The 20,769-nt window shown below is 46.7% G+C and overlaps 2 protein-coding genes across 3 annotated transcripts; both read left to right on the top strand.

The window, feature by feature from the left end:
* The first annotated feature begins 1,266 nt into the window (after window positions 1-1,266).
* LOC138645548 (sulfotransferase 1C1-like) lies at window positions 1,267-9,774 on the top strand. Of its 2 annotated transcripts, none has more exons than XM_069734942.1 (9): window positions 1,267-1,799; window positions 3,582-3,754; window positions 3,879-4,051; window positions 4,138-4,251; window positions 8,530-8,627; window positions 8,798-8,924; window positions 9,002-9,096; window positions 9,168-9,348; window positions 9,592-9,774. In XM_069734942.1, exons 3-9 carry the CDS (start codon window positions 3,880-3,882, stop codon window positions 9,702-9,704), a joined length of 900 nt encoding a protein of 299 aa, XP_069591043.1. In that variant the 5' UTR covers window positions 1,267-1,799; window positions 3,582-3,754; window position 3,879; the 3' UTR covers window positions 9,705-9,774. The 2 variants fall into 2 exon arrangements, with proteins under 2 accessions (XP_069591043.1, XP_069591044.1); XM_069734943.1 differs by having other exon boundaries at window positions 3,639-3,754.
* A 6,303-nt stretch (window positions 9,775-16,077) lies between these two features.
* On the top strand, window positions 16,078-20,566 carry LOC138645547 (sulfotransferase 1C1-like). The gene is made up of 7 exons (XM_069734941.1): window positions 16,078-16,343; window positions 16,480-16,608; window positions 16,919-17,016; window positions 17,106-17,232; window positions 18,021-18,115; window positions 18,188-18,368; window positions 18,729-20,566. The coding sequence occupies exons 1-7, from the start codon at window positions 16,172-16,174 to the stop codon at window positions 18,839-18,841; spliced, it is 915 nt and encodes a 304-aa protein (XP_069591042.1). The 5' UTR covers window positions 16,078-16,171; the 3' UTR covers window positions 18,842-20,566.
* Window positions 20,567-20,769: the final 203 nt, after the last annotated feature.

The raw sequence follows: 20,769 nt of genomic DNA on the forward strand, positions 1-20,769 counted from the left end.
ACTATACACTGAGGCCCCCGATCCCCCGCTATATGGAGGGGGCGCCCCGGAGTGTGGGATCATGGATGTTATAACCGGTCATAGGGAGCGATCACAAGGAGCAGTCAGAGAGCTGGACACGACTTATCTGTGGGCAGACAGCTCGGGTACAGCAGATTAGATACAGACAAGCTCATATCTGTGATACACACTGCAGCAAAGGTGGCGAAACAGGGGCCCGAGACAGGAACTACCGCCCCAAATACCACAGGAATGGTGTATCTAATCCTCTCCTGTGTGATACTGACTGCTGAGCCGTGTATCTAATCCTATCCTGTGTGATACTGACTGCTGAGCCGTGTATCTAATCCTCTCCTGTGTGATACTGACTGCTGAGCTGTGTATCTAATCCTATCCTGTGTGATACTGACTGCTGAGCCGTGTATCTAATCCTATCCTGTGTGATACTGACTGCTGAGCCGTGTATCTAATCCTCTCCTGTGTGATACTGACTGCTGAGCCGTGTATCTAATCCTATCCTGTGTGATACTGACTGCTGAGCCGTGTAGCTAATCCTATCCTGTGTGATACTGACTGCTGAGCCGTGCATCTAATCCTCTCCTGTGTGATACTGACTGCTGAGCCGTGTATCTAATCCTCTCCTGTGTGATACTGTCTGCTGAGCCGTGTATCTAATCCTCTCCTGTGTGATACTGACTGCTGAGCTGTGTATCTAATCCTATCCTGTGTGATACTGACTGCTGAGCCGTGTATCTAATCCTCTCCTGTGTGATACTGACTGCTAAGCCGTGTATCTAATCCTATCCTGTGTGATACTGACTGCTGACCCGTGTATCTAATCCTATCCTGTGTGATACTGACTGCTGAGCCGTGTATCTAATCCTCTCCTGTGTGATACTGACTGCTGAGCTGTGTATCTAATCCTATCCTGTGTGATACTGACTGCTGACCCGTGTATCTAATCCTATCCTGTGTGATACTGACTGCTGAGCCGTGTATCTAATCCTATCCTGTGTGATACTGACTGCTGAGCCGTGTATCTAATCCTCTCCTGTGTGATACTGACTGCTGAGCCATGTATCTAATCCTATCCTATGTGATACTGACTGCTGAGCTGTGTATCTAATCCTATCCTGTGTGATACTGACTGCTGAGCCATGTATCTAATCCTATCCTATGTGATACTGACTGCTGAGCTGTGTATCTAATCCTATCCTGTGTGATACTGACTGCTGAGCCGTGTATCTAATCCTATCCTGTGTGATACTGACTGCTGAGCTGTGTATCTAATCCTATCCTGTGTGATACTGTCTGCTGAGCCGTGTATCTAATCCTATCCTGTGTGATACTGACTGCTGAGCTGTGTATCTAATCAGGAATATGTTGCCACCATATACTGGAGTAAAATAGGAGTGGTAGTGATCGAGCTTTTGGGATTCAGTTTCCTTCGTGTGCAATAATTCGTCTGTACCAGAAGGTGGCGCCACATGTATGATATCATCCAGGACAATAAGTCGCTCATTCTATAACTTTCCACTTTCTTCTGCACTTCTAGTTGTGGCGCCACTCCAGCTTTTTTTTTTGTTTGTTATTTTTCAGCACTGGAGTGGCGCTTTAAATGTAACCCCGGTCATATACTCACCCTCTGGCATTTCACCATATGTGGCGCCGGTCCAGTCGCACTATGCCATCTTGTGAGCGCAGCACCTGATTGGCCAGAAGTCAGAACTTTGTCACGAGCGCTCGATGTGACTCCGGGAGCCGGAACCAAGCCACTGACAGATCACAGCGAGCAGGAGGTGAGTGTCAGACAGCGGACAGAGAACATGGACAAATGCTGGACCAACATACTGACATAGGGAGTGCAGCTCTGGAGTATAATACAGGATGTAACTCAGGATCAGTAATGTAATGTATGTACACAGTGACTGCACCAGCAGAATAGTGAGTGCAGCTCTGGAGTATAATACAGGAGGTAACTCAGGATCAGTAATGTAATGTATGTACACAGTGACTGCACCAGCAGAATAGTGAGTGCAGCTCTGGGGTATAATACAGGATGTAACTCAGGATCAGTAATGTAATGTATGTACACAGTGACTGCACCAGCAGAATAGTGAGTGCAGCTCTGGGGTATAATACAGGAGGTAACTCAGGATCAGTAATGTAATGTATGTACACAGTGACTGCACCAGCAGAATAGTGAGTGCAGCTCTGGAGTATAATACAGGATGTAACTCAGGATCAGTAATGTATGTACACAGTGACTGCACCAGCGGAATAGTGAGTGCAGCTCTGGAGTACAATACAGGATGTAACTCATGATCAGTAATGTAATGTATGTACACAGTGACTGCACCAGCAGAATAGTGAGTGCAGCTCTGGAGTATAATACAGGATGTAACTCAGGATCAGTAATGTAATGTATGTACACAGTGACTGCACCAGCAGAATAGTGAGTGCAGCTCTGGAGTATAATACAGGATGTAACTCAGGATCAGTAATGTAATGTATGTACACAGTGACTGCACCAGCAGAATAGTGAGTGCAGCTCTGGAGTATAATACAGGATGTAACTCAGGATCAGTAATGTAATGTATGTACACAGTGACTGCAGCAGCAGAATAGTGAGTGCAGCTCTGGAGTATAATACAGGATGTAACTCAGGATCAGTAATGTAATGTATGTACACAGTGACTGCACCAGCAGAATAGTGAGTGCAGCTCTGGAGTATAATACAGGATGTAACTCAGGATCAGTAATGTATGTACACAGTGACTGCACCAGCAGAATAGTGAGTGCAGCTCTGGAGTACAATACAGGATGTAACTCAGGATCAGTAATGTAATGTATGTACACAGTGACTGCACCAGCAGAATAGTGAGTGCAGCTCTGGGGTATAATCAGGATGTAACTCAGGATCAGTAATGTAATGTATGTACACAGTGACTGCACCAGCAGAATAGTGAGTGCAGCTCTGGGGTATAATACAGGAGGTAACTCAGGATCAGTAATGTAATGTATGTACACAGTGACTGCACCAGCAGAATAGTGAGTGCAGCTCTGGGGTATAATACAGGATGTAACTCAGGATCAGTAATGTAATGTATGTACACAGTGACTGCACCAGCAGAATAGTGAGCGCAGCTCTGGGGTATAATACAGGATGTAACTCAGGATCAGTAATGTAATGTATGTACACAGTGACTGCACCAGCAGAATAGTGAGTGCAGCTCTGGAGTATAATACAGGATGTAACTCAGGATCAGTAATGTATGTACACAGTGACTGCACCAGCAGAATAGTGAGTGCAGCTCTGGGGTATAATACAGGATGTAACTCAGGATCAGTAATGTAATGTATGTACACAGAGACTGCACCAGCAGAATAGTGAGTGCAGCTCTGGAGTATAATACAGGATGTAACTCAGGATCAGTAATGTAATGTATGTGCACAGTGACTGCACCAGCCGAATAGAGAGTGCAGCTCTGGAGTATAATGCAGGCTACATTACAGAATGATTACTGTATAAATGTGGTGGGGTTCACTATATACTGATGGGTGGGGTGCTATAATTTTAGTTTTGGACCCCGAGGCCTTCGCTTTGCTCCCTGTGAATACCCCCTTTGTATCCGCAGTGTCTCGTGAATTCGGCAGCGCTCCTTGGTTCCGTCAGTCTGTTACTGACCTTTTCCCATCCTCGGTGGCAGATTCTCGGTTCCCTCCAGCGTTTCGGCTTCGCTCCTGGACACAGGTCAGTGCCGCGTCCTCGATATGTGATTGTCACCTTTGCAGGACTTTGCGCCTCAGTGACGGTGTTGATGGATGACGGCTGTCGGATTATGTCCTGGTCGTTGATTTCTGCTCTCTCCGCCCAGGATGGATCCTGAAATCATAGAGAAAGTAGTGCAGGAGATGGCGAACTTCACCCCCGAAATGAGCAAAATTGAGGGGACTCCTCTCCTCAAGGGAATCTGTGACATATGGGACACAATATATAACTTCCAGGCTCGGGACGGCGACATTGTGGTGGTGTCTTACCCCAAATCAGGTGAGAGGGAGCGGGAAGGATTCTCTGCGGTAAGAGCAGATCATGGAAACATGAGTGGATGTGATGGATGTGACATCTCCTGGCAGGAACCACCTGGATGCAGGAAATTCTGGATCTGATCGTCCAGGACGGTGACGTGGAGAAGAGCCTGAGAGCGCCAGGCTTCATCAGGGTGCCATGCCTAGAGATGGGGCACACGTGTGAGTACAGAGGACACAAAGGATCACGTGTGATGGCAACACAAAGTAGAAAGTATTGGTTACGTGTAAAGGAAATTATACAGGGAAGAAGGAGCTCTGCTTAAATGAGACCAAAGGACAACTTTTTAGGCTAAAAGCAAAACACTATATGTGGTGGAAAACTAACACTGCACATCACCCTGAAATCACCATCCCCAGGAGACATCTCCCCAAACCCCGGTCCACCATCCACCAACCTCAACCCCTACCCTACCTCACATCGAAACCTTACTAATCTTACTAATATTAATTGCACTCCTTCATCCCCTCCTTCTTTTAATTGTGCCCTTTGGAATCCACGGTCTGTATGTAACAAGCTTCCTTTCCTACACAATTACTTTCTGAAAAACTCTCTGAATCTGCTGGCCCTCACGGAAACCTGGATTCAGGATTCTGACACTGTCTCTCATGCTGCCATTACCCATGGTGGCTTACAATTCTCCCATTCCCCGAGACCAACAAACAGACCTGGTGGTGGAGTTGGCATACTCCTGTCCCCACAATGCACTTTCCAGGTCATCCCCTCAGTTCCATCACTCTCATTCCCTTCTTTTGAGGTCCACACCATCAGGCTCTTTCGCCCCCTCTCCCTCAGAGTAGCGGTCATATACCGGCCCCCAGGCTCACCCACCCGCTTCCTGGACCATTTCTCTGCCTGGCTGCCGCACTTCATGTCCTCAGAACTACCAACCCTTATCCTGGGAGACTTCAACATCCCCATTAACAGCCCCACTTCCACATCTGCATCCCAGCTTCTGTCACTAACCACTTCTCTCGGCCTCTCACAGCTCTCAACCTCTGAGACACACAAGGACGGTAACACCCTGGACCTGGTTTTTGCCCGGCTCTGCTCAATCTCCTACATAGATAACTCACCGCTTCCCCTCTCTGACCATAACATTCTCTCCTTCACACTCACATATCCTCGCTCACCCCAGCACCCTCCTACACACCATTCAGTCAGAAATCTACAAGCCATTAACCCTCTTACACTTTCAGACTCCCTACGCTCATCATTGTCCCCAATCTCTTCCTTTTCCTGTCCTGATCTGGCTGTACATCACTTCAATGACACTCTTAGAAGCACCCTTGACCAAGTAGCTCCCCTCACCCTCAGGACCTCCAAACACAGAATAAAACAGCCCTGGCTTACATCGCAAACCCGATTTCTCCAGCGATCCTCTAGGTGTGCTGAACGCTTATGGAGGAAAACACGCACACCAGAAGACTTCATACACTTCAAATTTATGTTAAGGACCTATAACTTTGCCCTTCACTTCGCTAAACAGACCTACTTTACCACTCTGATCTCCTCACTATCCAACAACCCCAAGAAACTTTTTGACACTTTTCACTCCCTCCTCAGGCCAAAAGCACAAGCCCCTATCACAGATATTTGTGCTGGTGACCTGGCCTCCCACTTTATAGAGAAAATAGACAATATCCGTCAGGAAATCCGCTCCCAACAACTAAGTTCAGTGACTCCCATCCCTCCCCTCATTGCCCCTGGCTCACTCTCCACATTCGATCCCATCACAGAAGAAGAAGTCTCCAAGCTCCTCTCCTCTTCTCGTCCGACTACATGCACTACCGACCCCATTCCCTCACATCTCCTCCAGTCTCTCTCTCCAGTTGTCACAAGTCACCTAACTACAATCTTTAATCTCTCCCTCTCCTCTGGCATTTTCCCCTCCTCCTTCAAACACTCTATCATTACTCCATTACTAAAGAAACCCACCCTCGACCCATCCTGCACAAACAACTACAGACCGGTCTCCAATCTCCCCTTCATCTCTAAACTCTTGGAGCGCCTGATATACTCCCGCCTTACCCGTTACCTCTCCACTCACTCCCTCCTAGACCCTTCACAGTCCGGTTTCCGCCCCCTACATTCGACAGAAACTGCACTCATCAAAGTGACCAATGACCTTCTGACAGCAAAACGTAATGGTGACCACTCTCTGCTCATTCTTCTCGACCTTTCTGCAGCTTTTGACACTGTTGACCACCCTCTCCTGCTCTCTAGGCTCCAGTCACTAGGCATTAAGGACACTGCTCTCTCCTGGTTCTCCTCCTATCTTTCCGACCGCTCCTTCAGTGTTCTGTTCTCTGGCTCCACTTCATCTCCTCTTCCTCTCACTGTTGGGGTACCTCAGGGCTCAGTCCTTGGCCCCCTTCTGTTCTCTCTCTACACGGCCCCAATTGGACAGACCATCAGCAGATTTGGCTTTCAGTACCATCTTTATGCCGACGACACACAACTATATACGTCATCCCCTGACCTTACCCCCGCTGTACTACAGAATGCCACTGACTGTCTGTCCGCAGTCTCCAACATCATGTCCGCTCTCTATCTGAAACTCAACCTCTCCAAAACTGAACTTCTTCTGCTCCCACCATCTACTAACCTCCCTAAATCTGACATTTCCCTCTCCGTGGGTGGCACCATAATAACACCCCGGCAGCAGGCGCGCTGTCTGGGTGTTATGTTTGACTCCGATCTCTCCTTCACCTCCCATATACAATCTCTTGCCCGCTCGTGCCGCTTACACCTAAAGAACATCTCTAGAATCCGCCCTTTTCTCACCATGGAGACAGCTAAAACCCTCACGGTCGCCCTGATCCACTCCCGCCTGGACTACTGTAACGCTCTATTAATTGGCCTCCCCCTCACTCGACTTTCCCCTCTCCAGTCCATCCTTAATGCAGCAGCCAGGGTCGTCCATCTGGCTAATCGTTACTCGGACGCGTCCGCTCTTCGCCAGTCGTTACACTGGCTGCCCATTCATTACAGGATACAATTCAAAGTACTTGTTCTCACCCACAAAGCTCTCCACAGTGCGGCACCCCCTTACATCTCCTCCCTCATTTCTGTCTATCAGCCTAACAGACCACTGCGCTCTGCAAATGACTTTCGGCTAACCTCTGCACTAATCCGTACCTCCCACTCCCGACTCCAAGACTTCTCCCGTGCTGCGCCAATCCTCTGGAATGCTCTACCCCAAGATATTAGGACCATCCATAATTTGCATAGTTTTAGGCGCTCGCTCAAAACACATTTGTTCAGAGCGGCCTATCACGTTCACTAATCAAAGTTATGTTATGTTTGTGTGTAGCCCATTCACTATCCCCATCTATTCCCCAACCCCTGAAGATGGCTGGACCATGATTGTAAATACATCATTGTAAATACACACCTGTACTTTGTATCTCCCCCACCTCATTGTAGATTGTAAGCTCTCACGAGCAGGGTCGTCTTATTTTGCTTTAATTATTGTATTGTTAATGTTGTTACTTATGACTTTTGTGTTTGAAACTGTTAAACTGTAAAGCGCTGCGGAATATGTTGGCGCTATATAAATAAAGATTATTATTATTATTATTATTATCCCCACCGTTATACATGATGGAGGCCACATCTTGCTGTGGGGAGGCTTTTCTTCAGCAGGGGCAGGGAAGCTGGTCACAGGTGATGTGAAGATGGATGGAGATAAATACACGACAGTCCTGGAGGAAAACCTGTTAGAGGCTGCAGAAGACTTCAGACTGGGGCGTAGGTTCACCTACAATGACTCAAATCCCAGACAATCTGTGAAAATTGCTGATCACAGACTTCTCCATCCAATCTCACAGAGAGAGAGAGAGCGAGGGAGAAAAAATGTCACCTCTAGATGTGCTAAGCTGGAGAGACAGACCCCAAAAGACTGTAGATAAAGGTGGTCCTACAAAACACTGACCTAGGGGGACTGAATATAAATGCACCTCCCAATTGTCAGATTTAAAATCATTAGAAAACGTTCTACCATTTATTTTACGTGACACAAATACTTGATACTTCGTGTTGTGTCACAGAAAATCCCAATAAATTACATTTAAGTTTGGGAGTGTAACAGGAAAAAAAAGTGGAAAAGTTCACAGGGTGTGAAGCCTTTTTTTCTAGGCAATCTCTGTATATCGCAGTGTACACTGCATGCACTATTTAAGTGTATCTCTCGTCATGGCCGTGACCCTTCCCTTTTACACAGCCGGGCAGAATAATGACACATTACATGGATGTGCGATAGATAAAATAAAGCCGCACTAATAAAATATAAGGTGCAGATCCAGGGACCCCAAAACATAAAATGCACAGACCGGCAGCACTTCCATAGGATCTTGGTGAGACTAGTACCTTACTGTGCTGCCAGTTTTTGCATTGACCGATAATGACCATCACGTGAATATTTCATGTATTTCCAGCTCTGGCCGTGGCCAATTCTATGCCGTATCCTCGTGTCCTGAAAACTCATCTTCCCGTTCACTTAATGCCACCTTCGTTCTGGGAGAAAGACGTCAAGGTGAGAGATGGGAGATGGGCAGAAACTTCCCAGTCATCATCTTCTGGCGTGTAGTTCCAGGCATAAGGTTGGGTTGGTCTGCAATGGTGGCCAAGGTAGACCTCCACACTGGTGAGTTTTGTCTATATGGTAGGTGTCAAGTGGACTCGTCTCGTATTGTTCTCTGGCAGATTGTATACATTGCGAGGAATCCTAAGGATTGCATGGTGTCCTACTACTACTTCCACAAGATGGACCAGTCGATGGCAGATCCCGGGAGTTGGGACAACTTCTTCTCGATGTTCCTGGCTGGAGATGGTAATTCTAGATCTGTACTCTTCAGATATTCATACCTTGTATTTATTGTTCTGAAATTGTCTAACTTCCCCACATAGTGAACTGGGGCAGCTGGTTTGACCATGTGGTTGGATGGTGGCAGGCAAAGGACAAACACAAGGTCCTCTACGTCTTTTATGAGGACATGATTGAGGTAAAGGAGACTCTCATCTGGTCAGGAGTTATCATGTGAGGTGTTTATACTTCCAACTCTTCCTTGGACAGGACTCTCGACGTGAGATCCGGAAAGTGATGACGTTCTTGGGTAAAGACTTCTCTGAAGACATCATTCAGAAGATCCTTCTCTACACTTCCTTCGAGTCCATGAAAGACAACTCAATGGCCAACTTTGGTACCCTCCCAGAGACGGTCCTGGACCAGTCTGTGTCATCTTTTATGAGGAAAGGTAGGTAGCCGAAGAGGGAGTGTGAATTATTCCTACATCCTTAAGGTTGCCCCCAAAATCTCCTGTATTTATAGGTTCCAAGTAGTTCTCTTTAGAGGTTCTCCAAGAGGTTCTCATTACGTGACGTATAGAATGTTCTAGTAATAATAAAAATAAGTTCTACACCAAGATGGCCTTTCTCGGCCAACAATGTTGTACCATTGGAACTGCCAAAGAAATCCTAAGCTATCCCTTTGCTTTCAGGAATTGTCGGAGATTGGAAGAACCATTTCCTTGAATCTCAGAACATTGTTTTTGATGAAGAGTACCAGAAGAAGATGGCGGGCAGCGGTCTGGTCTTCCGTAACGAGCTCTGACTGATTGTATCCGGACGTTACCTTATCTATATGTAATATATACTGTATGTAATATAGTATGTGAAACGAAGGTCTCTGCTGACTCTTTTATAACTGGACTTAGGGCGGTCATTTCATTGGCTCTGCTCCATGACGTTATCTTTAAGTTGTTCCTGCCGTTTCCTTACTTCCATGGACTTTTGCACCTTCCTTTTAGTCTTTCGTAGTTTAGTATTTCGGGTGATGTCAGATGCAGGAGTCTCCAAGCCATGGAAGATCTCTCCCTCAGACCAAGATCCTGGAGGGCACCTCACGAGACATAAGTGTCCTTCAGGGCAAAGGTCATTGCCAAGAAATGTTTCCTCCATATTCCATGCCCGTGTTCAGGGCAAACACCCCTGTTAAGATGACCACTGGCCCCAGGAAATGTGTAAGGATTTGGACTGTACATCTGTTCATGTCTGCTGTTGCCCTCAGTTCAGTTACCTAAGATGGAGTCACTGGCCTCACGGGGGCCATTTTGCTTCCTGTCAGACTTTCCCTGTTCCTGTCTGTGGTGTATATAAGGGAGCTCTGTACATTACTCATTGCTTGAGTATCTTGTTCCTGGACTTGTGATCAAGCTGGAAGAACTGCTATCTTGCTGGTTCTTTGTTACCTTGGGATACCCCGTCTGTCTCCGGATCTACATCTCTTCATCGTAAGACTTGTTTCCCTGCATCTGCTCTGCACTCCTCTCTGCTGCTGGACTGTTCCCTGCTAGGAGGCCTGGCCTGGTCTCCAGGTCTCTGGACCTGACATACTTGGACTTCCACGGTCTGTACACGTGCTTACTGCTTATCCAGCTCTGTCTGCTACTAACCTGCTACTAACCTTTTCTCATACCCCAAGATCGGACAACAGAGCAGGTGGAGGCGTTGGTCTGCTCCTTTCACCAAAATGTACTTTCCAAGTTATCCCCCAAGTACCCTCACTTGTCTTCCCTTCCTTTGAGGTCCATGTGGTCAGACTCTACGTCCCCTTCTCCATGCGAGTGGTGGTGGTGTATCGTCCTCCCGGCCCCTCTCATCAGTTCCTGGATCACTTTGCCACCTGGCTTCCACACTTTCTTTCCTGTGACACCCCCACCCTTATCATGGGTGATTTCAACATCCCTATTGCCTCTCCCCTCTCCCCATCTGCTTCTCACCTTTTGGCTCTAACCTCCTCTTTCGGCCTCTCGCAGCATACTAACTCGCCAACACATGAAGATGGAAACTCCCTTGACTTGGTCTTCTCCCGGCTTTGCTCAGTGGATGATTTCACAAACTCCCCTCTCCCGCTCTCTGACCACAACCTTCTTTCATTCTCTATCAAGAACTGCCTTCCCGCTCAGGTCACCCCCACTTTCCACACTTATAGAAACATACAGGCCATTAACACCCAGGAACTTATGAAGAACTTGCAGTCCTCATTGGCCCCAATCTCCTCCATCTCATGTCCTGATTCTGCTCTGAAGCATTACAATGAAACCCTGCAAAGTGCCCTGGATGAAGCTGCTCCTCCTATACATAAAACAACTCGGCACAGACGGCAACAACCGTGGCACACGCTGCAAACACGTTTCCTGCAGCGGTGCTCCAGGTGCGCAGAACGTCTGTGGAGAAAATCTAATCTACCCGAAGATTTCATCCATTATAAGTTCATGCTAAAGACATACAATTCTGCCCTTCACCTCTCCAAACAAACCTACTTCAACACCCTCATCACCTCCCTGTCCAATAACCCTAAACGTCTCTTTGACACGTTCCAGTCCCTACTCAACCCAAGAGCGCAGGCCCCAACCACGGATCTCCGTGCTGACAATCTGGCCAATTACTTCAAAGAAAAAATTGACCATATTCGACAGGAAATCATCTCCCAATCTCTTCATACCATGCACTGTCCTCCCTCCCCCACTGCATCTAGTTCACTCTCTGACTTTGAACCAGTTACAGAAGAAGAAGTAAGCAGGCTCCTTGCATCTTCTCGCCCGACCACTTGCACCAGTGACCCCATTCCGTCACATTTCCTCCAGTCCCTTTCCCCGGCTGTCACCTCTCACCTAACAAAAATATTCAACCTTTCCCTCACTTCCGGTATTTTTCCCTCCTCATTTAAGCATGCCATCATACATCCATTACTTAAAAAACCATCCCTCGACCAAAACTGTGCCGCTAATTATAGACCTGTCTCTAATCTTCCCTTCATCTCTAAACTCCTCGAACGCCTGGTCCACTCCCGTCTTACCCGCTATCTCTCAGATAACTCTCTTCTCGACCCTCTTCAATCTGGTTTCCGCTCTTTACACTCTACTGAAACTGCCCTCACTAAAGTCTCTAATGACCTACTAACAGCTAAATCTAATGGTCACTACTCCATGCTAATTCTCTTGGATCTCTCTGCAGCATTTGATACTGTGGATCATCAGCTCCTCCTCACTATGCTCCGCTCCATCGGCCTCAAGGACACCGTTCTCTCCTGGTTCTCCTCCTATCTCTCTGACCGATCCTTCACTGTATGTTTCGCTGGTTCCTCCTCCTCTCACCTTCCCCTTACTGTTGGGGTTCCTCAAGGATCAGTCCTAGGCCCCCTCCTCTTCTCTTTGTATACTGCCCCTATTGGACAAACAATCAGTAGATTTGGCTTCCAGTACCATCTCTATGCTGACGACACCCAACTATACACTTCTTCTCCTGATCTCACGCCTGCCTTATTAGAAAACAACAGTGATTGTCTTACCGCTGTCTCTAGCATCATGTCCTCCCTCTATCTGAAACTAAACCTGTCAAAAACTGAACTCCTCGTGTTTTCTCCCTCTACTAACCTACCTTTGCCTGACATTGCCATCTCCGTTTGCGGTTCCACCATTACTCCAAAGCAACATGCCCGCTGCCTTGGGGTCATCCTTGATTCTGACCTTTCATTCACCCCCCACATCCGATCACTGGCTCGCTCTTCTTACCTGCATCTCAAAAACATTTCTAGAATTCGCCCTTTTCTTACTTTCGACTCTGCAAAAACTCTTACTGTTTCACTTATTCATTCTCGTCTGGACTATTGTAACTCTCTACTAATCGGCCTCCCTCTTACCAAACTCTCCCCACTCCAATCTGTCCTGAATGCTGCTGCCAGGATCATATTCCTCACCAACCGTTACACCGATGCCTCTACCTTGTGCCAGTCATTACACTGGTTACCCATCCACTCAAGAATCCAGTACAAAACTACTACCCTCATCCACAAAGCACTCCATGGCTCAGCACCACCCTACATCTCCTCTCTGGTCTCAGTCTACCACCCTACCCGTGCCCTCCGCTCCGCTGATGACCTCAGGTTAGCATCCTCAATAATCAGAACCTCCCACTCCCGTCTCCAAGACTTTACACGTGCTGCGCCGATTCTTTGGAATGCACTACCTAGGATAATACGATTAATCCCCAATCCCCACAGTTTTAAGCGTGCCCTAAAAACTCATTTGTTCAGACTGGCCTACCGCCTCAATGCATTAACCTAACGATCCCTGTGTGGCCTATATTAAAAAAAAAAAAAATTAATTAACTGGTTCATGCAGCTTTACACGAACACCCAAGCCTTACACTATGGCTGGTCCGAATAACTATAGCAATTGTTACCATCCACCTCTCGTGTCTCCCCTTTTCCTCATAGTTTGTAGCTTGCGAGCAGGGCCCTCACTCCTCTTGGTATCTGTTTTGAACTGTATTTCTGTTATGCTGTAATGTCTATTGTCTGTACAAGTCCCCTCTATAATTTGTAAAGCGCTGCGGAATATGTTGGCGCTATATAAATAAAAATTATTATTATTATTATTATTATTAACCTGCGGTGTCATAGCTGTTTACCTGCATACCATCATAAATATTCTTGAACTCTTAACCTGTTGTCTCTCGGCCTCTTTTCTGACCCATGATACTGATCTCCACTGCACTGAGCACTAAATTTATAACAAAATGACTGACAGGCCTCGGGGCAGCCTGGGGCTCTTCTCTGGGTCACTGGGACCCAATATGGATCTGGCTCAGGTTTGGGGCTACCAAGTCATACGAACCCTCAGTATCCCGGTCTAACACCTCATGCAGTTAGTCCACACTCCCAAATTGGCACCAAAAAGCCTTTTTATATGGCTGCCCACCACCCCTTCTATCAGAATGGTGACTCAACATAATGATAACAGTGTGATGCAGCAGCAAAAAGGGCAAATACAATTCTGGGATGTATTAACAGAAGCATACAGTCAAGATCACGAGAAGTCATTATTGCCCTCTACTCCTCTTTGGTCAGGACTCATCTGGATACTGTGTCCAGAATTGGGCAACACATTATAAAAAAGAAATCAACAAATTGGAGCAAGTTCAGAGAAGAAAGACCAGAATGGTGACCGGTCTGCAAACCAGGTCCTATGAGGAACGTTTACAGGATTTCGGAATGTTTAGCAGCAAAAAAGAAGACGGAGAAGAGACTTAATAGCTGTTTACAAATATCTGAAGGGCTGTCACAGTGTAGAAGGATCAGCTTTATTCTCATTTGCACATGGAAACAGGAGAAGGAATGGGATGAAACTGAATGGGAGGAGACAAAGATTAGATATTAGAAAACACTTTTTGACAGTGAGGACGATCAATGAGTGGAACAGGCGAGAGGTGGTGAGTTCTCCTTCAATGGAAGTCTTCACACAGAGGCAGGACAGACATCTGTCTGGGATGATTTAGTGACTCCTGCTTTGAGCAGGGGGCTGGACCAGATGACCCAGGAGGTCCCTTCCAACTCTATCATTCTATGTCAGTACCATTTATCCCCAGCATAGGCCGGCTCCTCATGGACTAGCCAAGTCTCGTCTGTAACCTGTCCTCCAAGAGTCTCTGATTCCATCATCCAGTCATTGCTTCAAATATGAACCGAGACCCATGACATAGATAACCTGCCACCTCGACAACCTGCCTACTAGCTGGATGACTGAGGAATTAGACATTCTGTTACCTAGACAACCGGCAAAGTAAATGATCCATCACCTAGACAACCAGCATAGTAAATGATCCATCACCTAGACAACTAGCAAAGAAAATGATCCATCACCTAGACAACCGGCAAAGTAAATAATCCATCACCTAGACAACCGGCAAAGTGAATGATCCATCACCTAGACAACCGGCAAAGTAAATAATCCATCACCTAGACAACCGGCAAAATAAATGATCCATCACCTAGACAACCGGCAAAGTAAATAATCCATCACCTAGACAACCGGCAAAGTAAATAATCCATCACCTAGACAACCGGCAAAGTGAATGATCCATCACCTAGACAACCGGCAAAGTAAATAATCCATCACCTAGACAACCGGCAAAGTAAATGATCCATCACCTAGACAATCGGCAAAGTAAATGATCCATCACCTAGACAACTAGCAAAGTAAATGATCCATCACCTAGACAACCGGCAAAGTAAATGATCCATCACCTAGACAACCGGCAAAGAAAATGATCCATCACCTAGACAACTGGCAAAGTAAATAATCCATCACCTTGACAACCGGCAAAGACAATGATCCATCACCTAGACAACCGGCAAAGTAAATGATCCATCACCTAGACAACCGGCAAAGAAAATGATCCATCACCTAGACAACAGGCAAAGTAAATGATCCATCACCTAGACAACCGGCAAAGTAAATGATCCATCACCTAGACAACCGGCAAAGTAAATGATCCATCACCTAGACAACTGGCAAAGTAAATGATCCATCACCGAGATTTGTCACAGGTCGTTAATCACTTATACAACCTGTTACCTCCGTGAACCATCACCTAGATGATCTGCCAACTACATGACCCACCACCTAGATGACCGTCACCTCAACAGCCTGTTAGCTACACGAGCTGTAACCTAGACAAACCACAAATAAAACCCAAATAATCCTACAATGTATACAAGAAAGTCCTTTAGTCAATCATTGAATGAGAAAGGTTTATGATTAACCCGCCGCTCACATGATCCAGTAGCCATTATTTTCTCTGTCGGAGTGCAGGTACGTCACCCTCAGAGCTGCATTTATACTTCTGCTGTTCTTCTATCGCCAGGGAGCAGAGCATGGTGGGATGTCATGTGATGTCACAAGCTCGTTTGTGAGGTTTAGATAAAGCTTAGACATACGCCAACATTTTTAATGCAGATTTGGATGTGAGTGGAGTGTACAATATGGTCCACAATGGAGGTTGGTGTGTGGAGGGGAATAATCTCATCGGAGGCACGACATGTCCCTTTAATTGGCAAGTGCAGGACTTCACAGGCCAGCGAGTCCAGACTTGAGGGTCACGTGGGGAAATCTCTATTATTTAGGCTGCGACGCTCCCTAGAAACCATCTGAAGAGGAATTCCTGCCGATGTCTTTCCGCTTTCACCACATTTGAATTTCTCCGTATTTCACCGACGGCTCGTCCGGCGCCGTCCTCATGGCTTTTGCGCAAAACGCCCAGCACTTTGGCGGTTACGTAATGCCGAGGCCGCGCACTGGACACGTCTCCGGCGTCCCGCTGGACCAGAACACGTGTGACACATGGGACGACATCTGGAGATTTCAGGCGCATCCGGAAGACGTCCTGGTGGCCGCTTATCCAAAAGCAGGTACAAGGGAGACCATACTGTCTGTATACTCTAGTCACAGCCAAAGCTGCATAGTCAACACAGAATTGTGAGCGCAGCTGTGGATGTGACTGGAGGATAATCGGTATTTTATACCTGAGAAGACTCTTTCTCGAAGGCATCACCTGGATGCAGGAGGTCGTGGATATGATCTGTCAGGAAGGCGACGTGGAAAAATGCCGCCGGGCGCCCACCTATGACAAGCACCCATTTCTGGAAGCCGTGGCGCCAAAACCCGTTCCATCAGGTGAGGAATATATAAATCTATATGTTGCACCATTTACATCTTTCTGACTCCAATCCTAAACTCTTCTTTCTCCACATTTGGATTCTATTTCTCCCTCTAATCAGCCACTTAATTCTGGCTGATAACAGGGAGCAATAAAATTGATGGAAACTACTATTTATGGCTAAATGTAGGGTCCAGTTCCAGCCACCATTTTCATCCAGGCTTCAAGGAATTGCACAGCCCCTGCTCCAACTTGACTCCTCCTCCTTGACTGGTCCGTGGCTGCATTGGTGAAGGCTGAGCTGTCCCTTGACTTGCTCTCTTTAAGGTCTGCAGTTGGCAGAGAACATGGCGCCTCCGCGCATCCTAAAAACCCACCTTCCCGTCCAGCTGCTGCCGCCATCCTTCTGGGAGCAGGACTGTAAGGTAAAGGGGTTGAAGAACCACCCGGGTCCCCGTCGTCAGGTTGTTTTGGATTGGTCCAGAGGTAGATGCTATTTTCTGGTTCTGCGCAGATGATATACGTGGCGCGGAACGCCAAGGATTGCATGGTGTCGTACTATCACTTCCAGAGAATGAACAAAGGTCTCCCGGACCCCGGAGACTGGGGCGACTACTTCTCAACCTTCCTTTCTGGAAAAGGTGGGTGTCAGGGTTTCAATCATCAGCAGTAAATTAAAGGGGAACTCCAGTAATTATCTGTAATGTTCCTGTAGAAAGAGAGTGACACTGCTGATCCCTGTTGACAAGTGGAATCATGTCACTCGGTTGTCAATTTATTCACATATTTCCAGAAATCACAACAGATGATTGGTAAAATACAGGGTCCTACAAAAAACTGTCCCAACAATGGTATTTTGAGACTAATTCAATTCTATATTAGAACCAAAATGTCAGAAGAGCCGTCAGGTTCTCTTTAAGCAAAGAAATGGCCTTGTGAATGATTTCTTAAACTGATCCTGAGTGACATTCGGTCTTTTACAGCATTTACGTCCATTCACAATTCTGCTGGTTCGATGGGTATCAGAAAGCAGAGCATTGGGGGAATACAAGTATGAGCCCATAAATGAATAACGGATGGAGTTCCACCTCTGTCTGTTCTCAAGGGCAAATTGGAAAATTTTGAGAGCAGCTCTGAATGTGAATATAAAAAACAAACACCAGCTCTGGTGTAAATCCAGCTGTGTCAGTGAAGTGTGTATACAAAGAGGGAGGACAAACTCAAAACCAGGCCCCTGGTGCGTGCCCATGGCAGTCCCTAAAAAAAAAATAATTAAAATAGGATCATATAAATATAGAGTGATGTCAATAAAGGGGGAGGATGGGGGCTTTGACAACACTTAATAATATTCTGGTTAATGAGTGATGTCAATAATTGGGTGGGGCTGTGACATTTTATGCTAAAGATTTAGGATTTCCTCATCTTACAGTCTTTTGGGGGAGCTGGTTTGACCACGTGCAAGGATGGTGGGAAGCAAAGAATAATCATCAGGTTCTTTACATCTTCTACGAGGACATGATGGAGGTAAGAGGTGAAATACTGAGTGAAAAGAGGATAGTATTCCCAGGTCAATCTGCAAATTCTTATTTTTGTTAGAACATGAGGCGAGAAATTGAGAAAGTGATGAGGTTCCTGGGAAAGGAGCTTTCCGAGGACATCCTAGAGAAGGTCTACCAGCAGACCACCTTCCAGGCCATGAGGGGAAATCCAATGGCCAATTATAGCACCATTCCTTCGTTCGTCATGGACCAATCCATATCGCCCTTCATGAGAAAAGGTAAATGGCCCATAGTGCCCCAATAACGGCAACATCCACAGTGCCCCCATAATAAAGATAATATCCACAGTGCCCCCATAATAACAGTGATATCCACAGTGCCCCATAACAGTGGAATCTACAGTGCCCCATAACAGTGCTATCTACAGTTCCCCCAAAATAAAGGCGGCATCCGCAGTGCCCCCAGCACACCCGTAGACTTGTATCAGTGAGTCTCGCCCGATATATGGTACACAACGCTGTCGCCTGTGATGTTTCTCCACACGGCCCCTCGGCTTATTGTGGAACATTGGTGCATGTGAGGCCCGGCCCTCAGACCGAGGTGTGAACGTGGCCTTACAGAGACCTCTCTTACTCCAGGTGTTGTGGGAGACTGGAGGAATCATTTCACGGTGGCGCAGGATGAGGTGTTTGAGGAGGAATATGGCAGAAGAATGGAGAGGACGGCGCTGACGTTCCGCACTCGTCTCTGAAGATTCCGTCAGCGGGAGCATCGTCATCGCACTGCCCAATGTGCGCACAGACGGACAGATCTCCGGACACACAGACATTACACAGGAAGGTTTCTGGGACTTGTATAGTAGTGGTCTGATACCGGCGCTGGTGTTGAACTATAAGTCCCAGCACAGAACGGACACTGCACCCTGTCATAGGAATTATAATCCCACCAAAGACTCCAGAGAAGAGAGACGAGTGCAGATCCGTCCATTACACCAGGGTCTGTGTATCTAATCCTATGTGATACAAACTGTTGAGCTGTATCTAATCTTATCCTGTGTGATACTGCCTGCTGAGCTGTGTATCTAATCCCATGCAGTGTGATACTCTCTGCTGACCTGTGTATCTAATCCTCTCCTGTGTGATACTGTCTGCTGAGCTGTGTATCTAATCCTATATTGTGTGATACTGACTGTTGAGCCATGTATCTAATCCTATCCTGTGTGATAGTGACTGCTGAGCTGTGTATCTAATCCTATCCTGTGTGATACTGACTGCTGAGCCGTGTATCTAATCCTATATTGTGTGATACTGACTGTTGAGCCGTGTATCTAATCATCTCCTGTGTGATACTGTCTGCTGAGCCGTGTATCTAATCCTATCCTGTGTGATACTGTCTGCTGAGCAGTGTATCTAATCCTCTCCTGTGTGATACTGACTGCTGAGCCGTTTATCTAATCCTATCCTGTGTGATACTGACTGCTGAGTCATGTATCTAATTCTATATTGTGTGATACTGACTGTTGAGCCGTGTATCTAATCCTCTCCTGTGTGATACTGACTGCTGAGCCGTGTATCTAATCCTATCCTGTGTGATACTGACTGCTGAGCTGTGTATCTAATCCTCTCCTGTGTGATACTGACTGCTGAGCCGTGTATCTTATCCTATCCTGTGTGATACTGACTGCTGAGTCGTGTATCTAATCCCATCCTGTGTGATACTGTCTGCTGAGCCGTGTATCTAATCCTATCCTGTGTGATACTGTCTGCTGAGCCGTGTATCTAATCCTCTCCTGTGTGATACTGACTGCTGAGCCGTGTATCTAATCCTCTCCTGTGTGATACTGACTGCTGAGCTGTGTATCTAATCCTATCCTGTGTGATACTGTCTGCTGAGTTGTGTATCTAATCCTCTCCTGTGTGATACTGACTGCTGAGTTGTGTATCTAATCCTCTCCTGTGAGATACTGACTGCTGAGTTGTGTATCTAATCCTCTCCTGTGAGATACTGTCTGCTGAGTTGTGTATCTAATCCTCTCCTGTGTGATACTGACTGCTGAGTTGTGTATCTAATCCTCTCCTGTGAGATACTGTCTGCTGAGTTGTGTATCTAATCCTCTCCTGTGTGATACTGACTGCTGAGTTGTGTATCTAATCCTATCCTGTGTGATACTGTCTGCTGAGTTGTGTATCTAATCCTCTCCTGTGTGATACTGACTGCTGAGCCGTGTATCTAATCCTCTCCTGTGTGATACTGACTGCTGAGCCGTGTATCTAATCCTCTCCTGTGTGATACTGACTGCTGAGTTGTGTATCTAATCCTCTCCTGTGTGATACTGTCTGCTCAGCCATGTATCTAATCCTCTCCTGTGTGATACTGACTGCTGAGCCGTGTATCTAATCCTATCCTGTGTGATACTGACTGCTGAGCAGTGTATCTAATCCTATCCTGTGTGATACTGACTGCTGAGCCGTGTATCTAATCCTCTCCTGTGTGATACTGACTGCTGAGCCGTGTATGTAATCCTCTCCTGTGTGATACTGTCTGCTGAGCCGTGTATCTAATCCTATCCTGTGTGATACTGACTGCTGAGCCGTGTATCTAATCCTCTCCTGTGTGATACTGTCTGCTGAGTTGTGTATCTAATCCTCTTCTGTGTGATACTGACTGCTGAGCCGTGTA

Source organism: Ranitomeya imitator, chromosome 7 (assembly GCF_032444005.1).
Source record: "Ranitomeya imitator isolate aRanImi1 chromosome 7, aRanImi1.pri, whole genome shotgun sequence".
Lineage (NCBI taxonomy): Eukaryota > Metazoa > Chordata > Amphibia > Anura > Dendrobatidae > Ranitomeya > Ranitomeya imitator.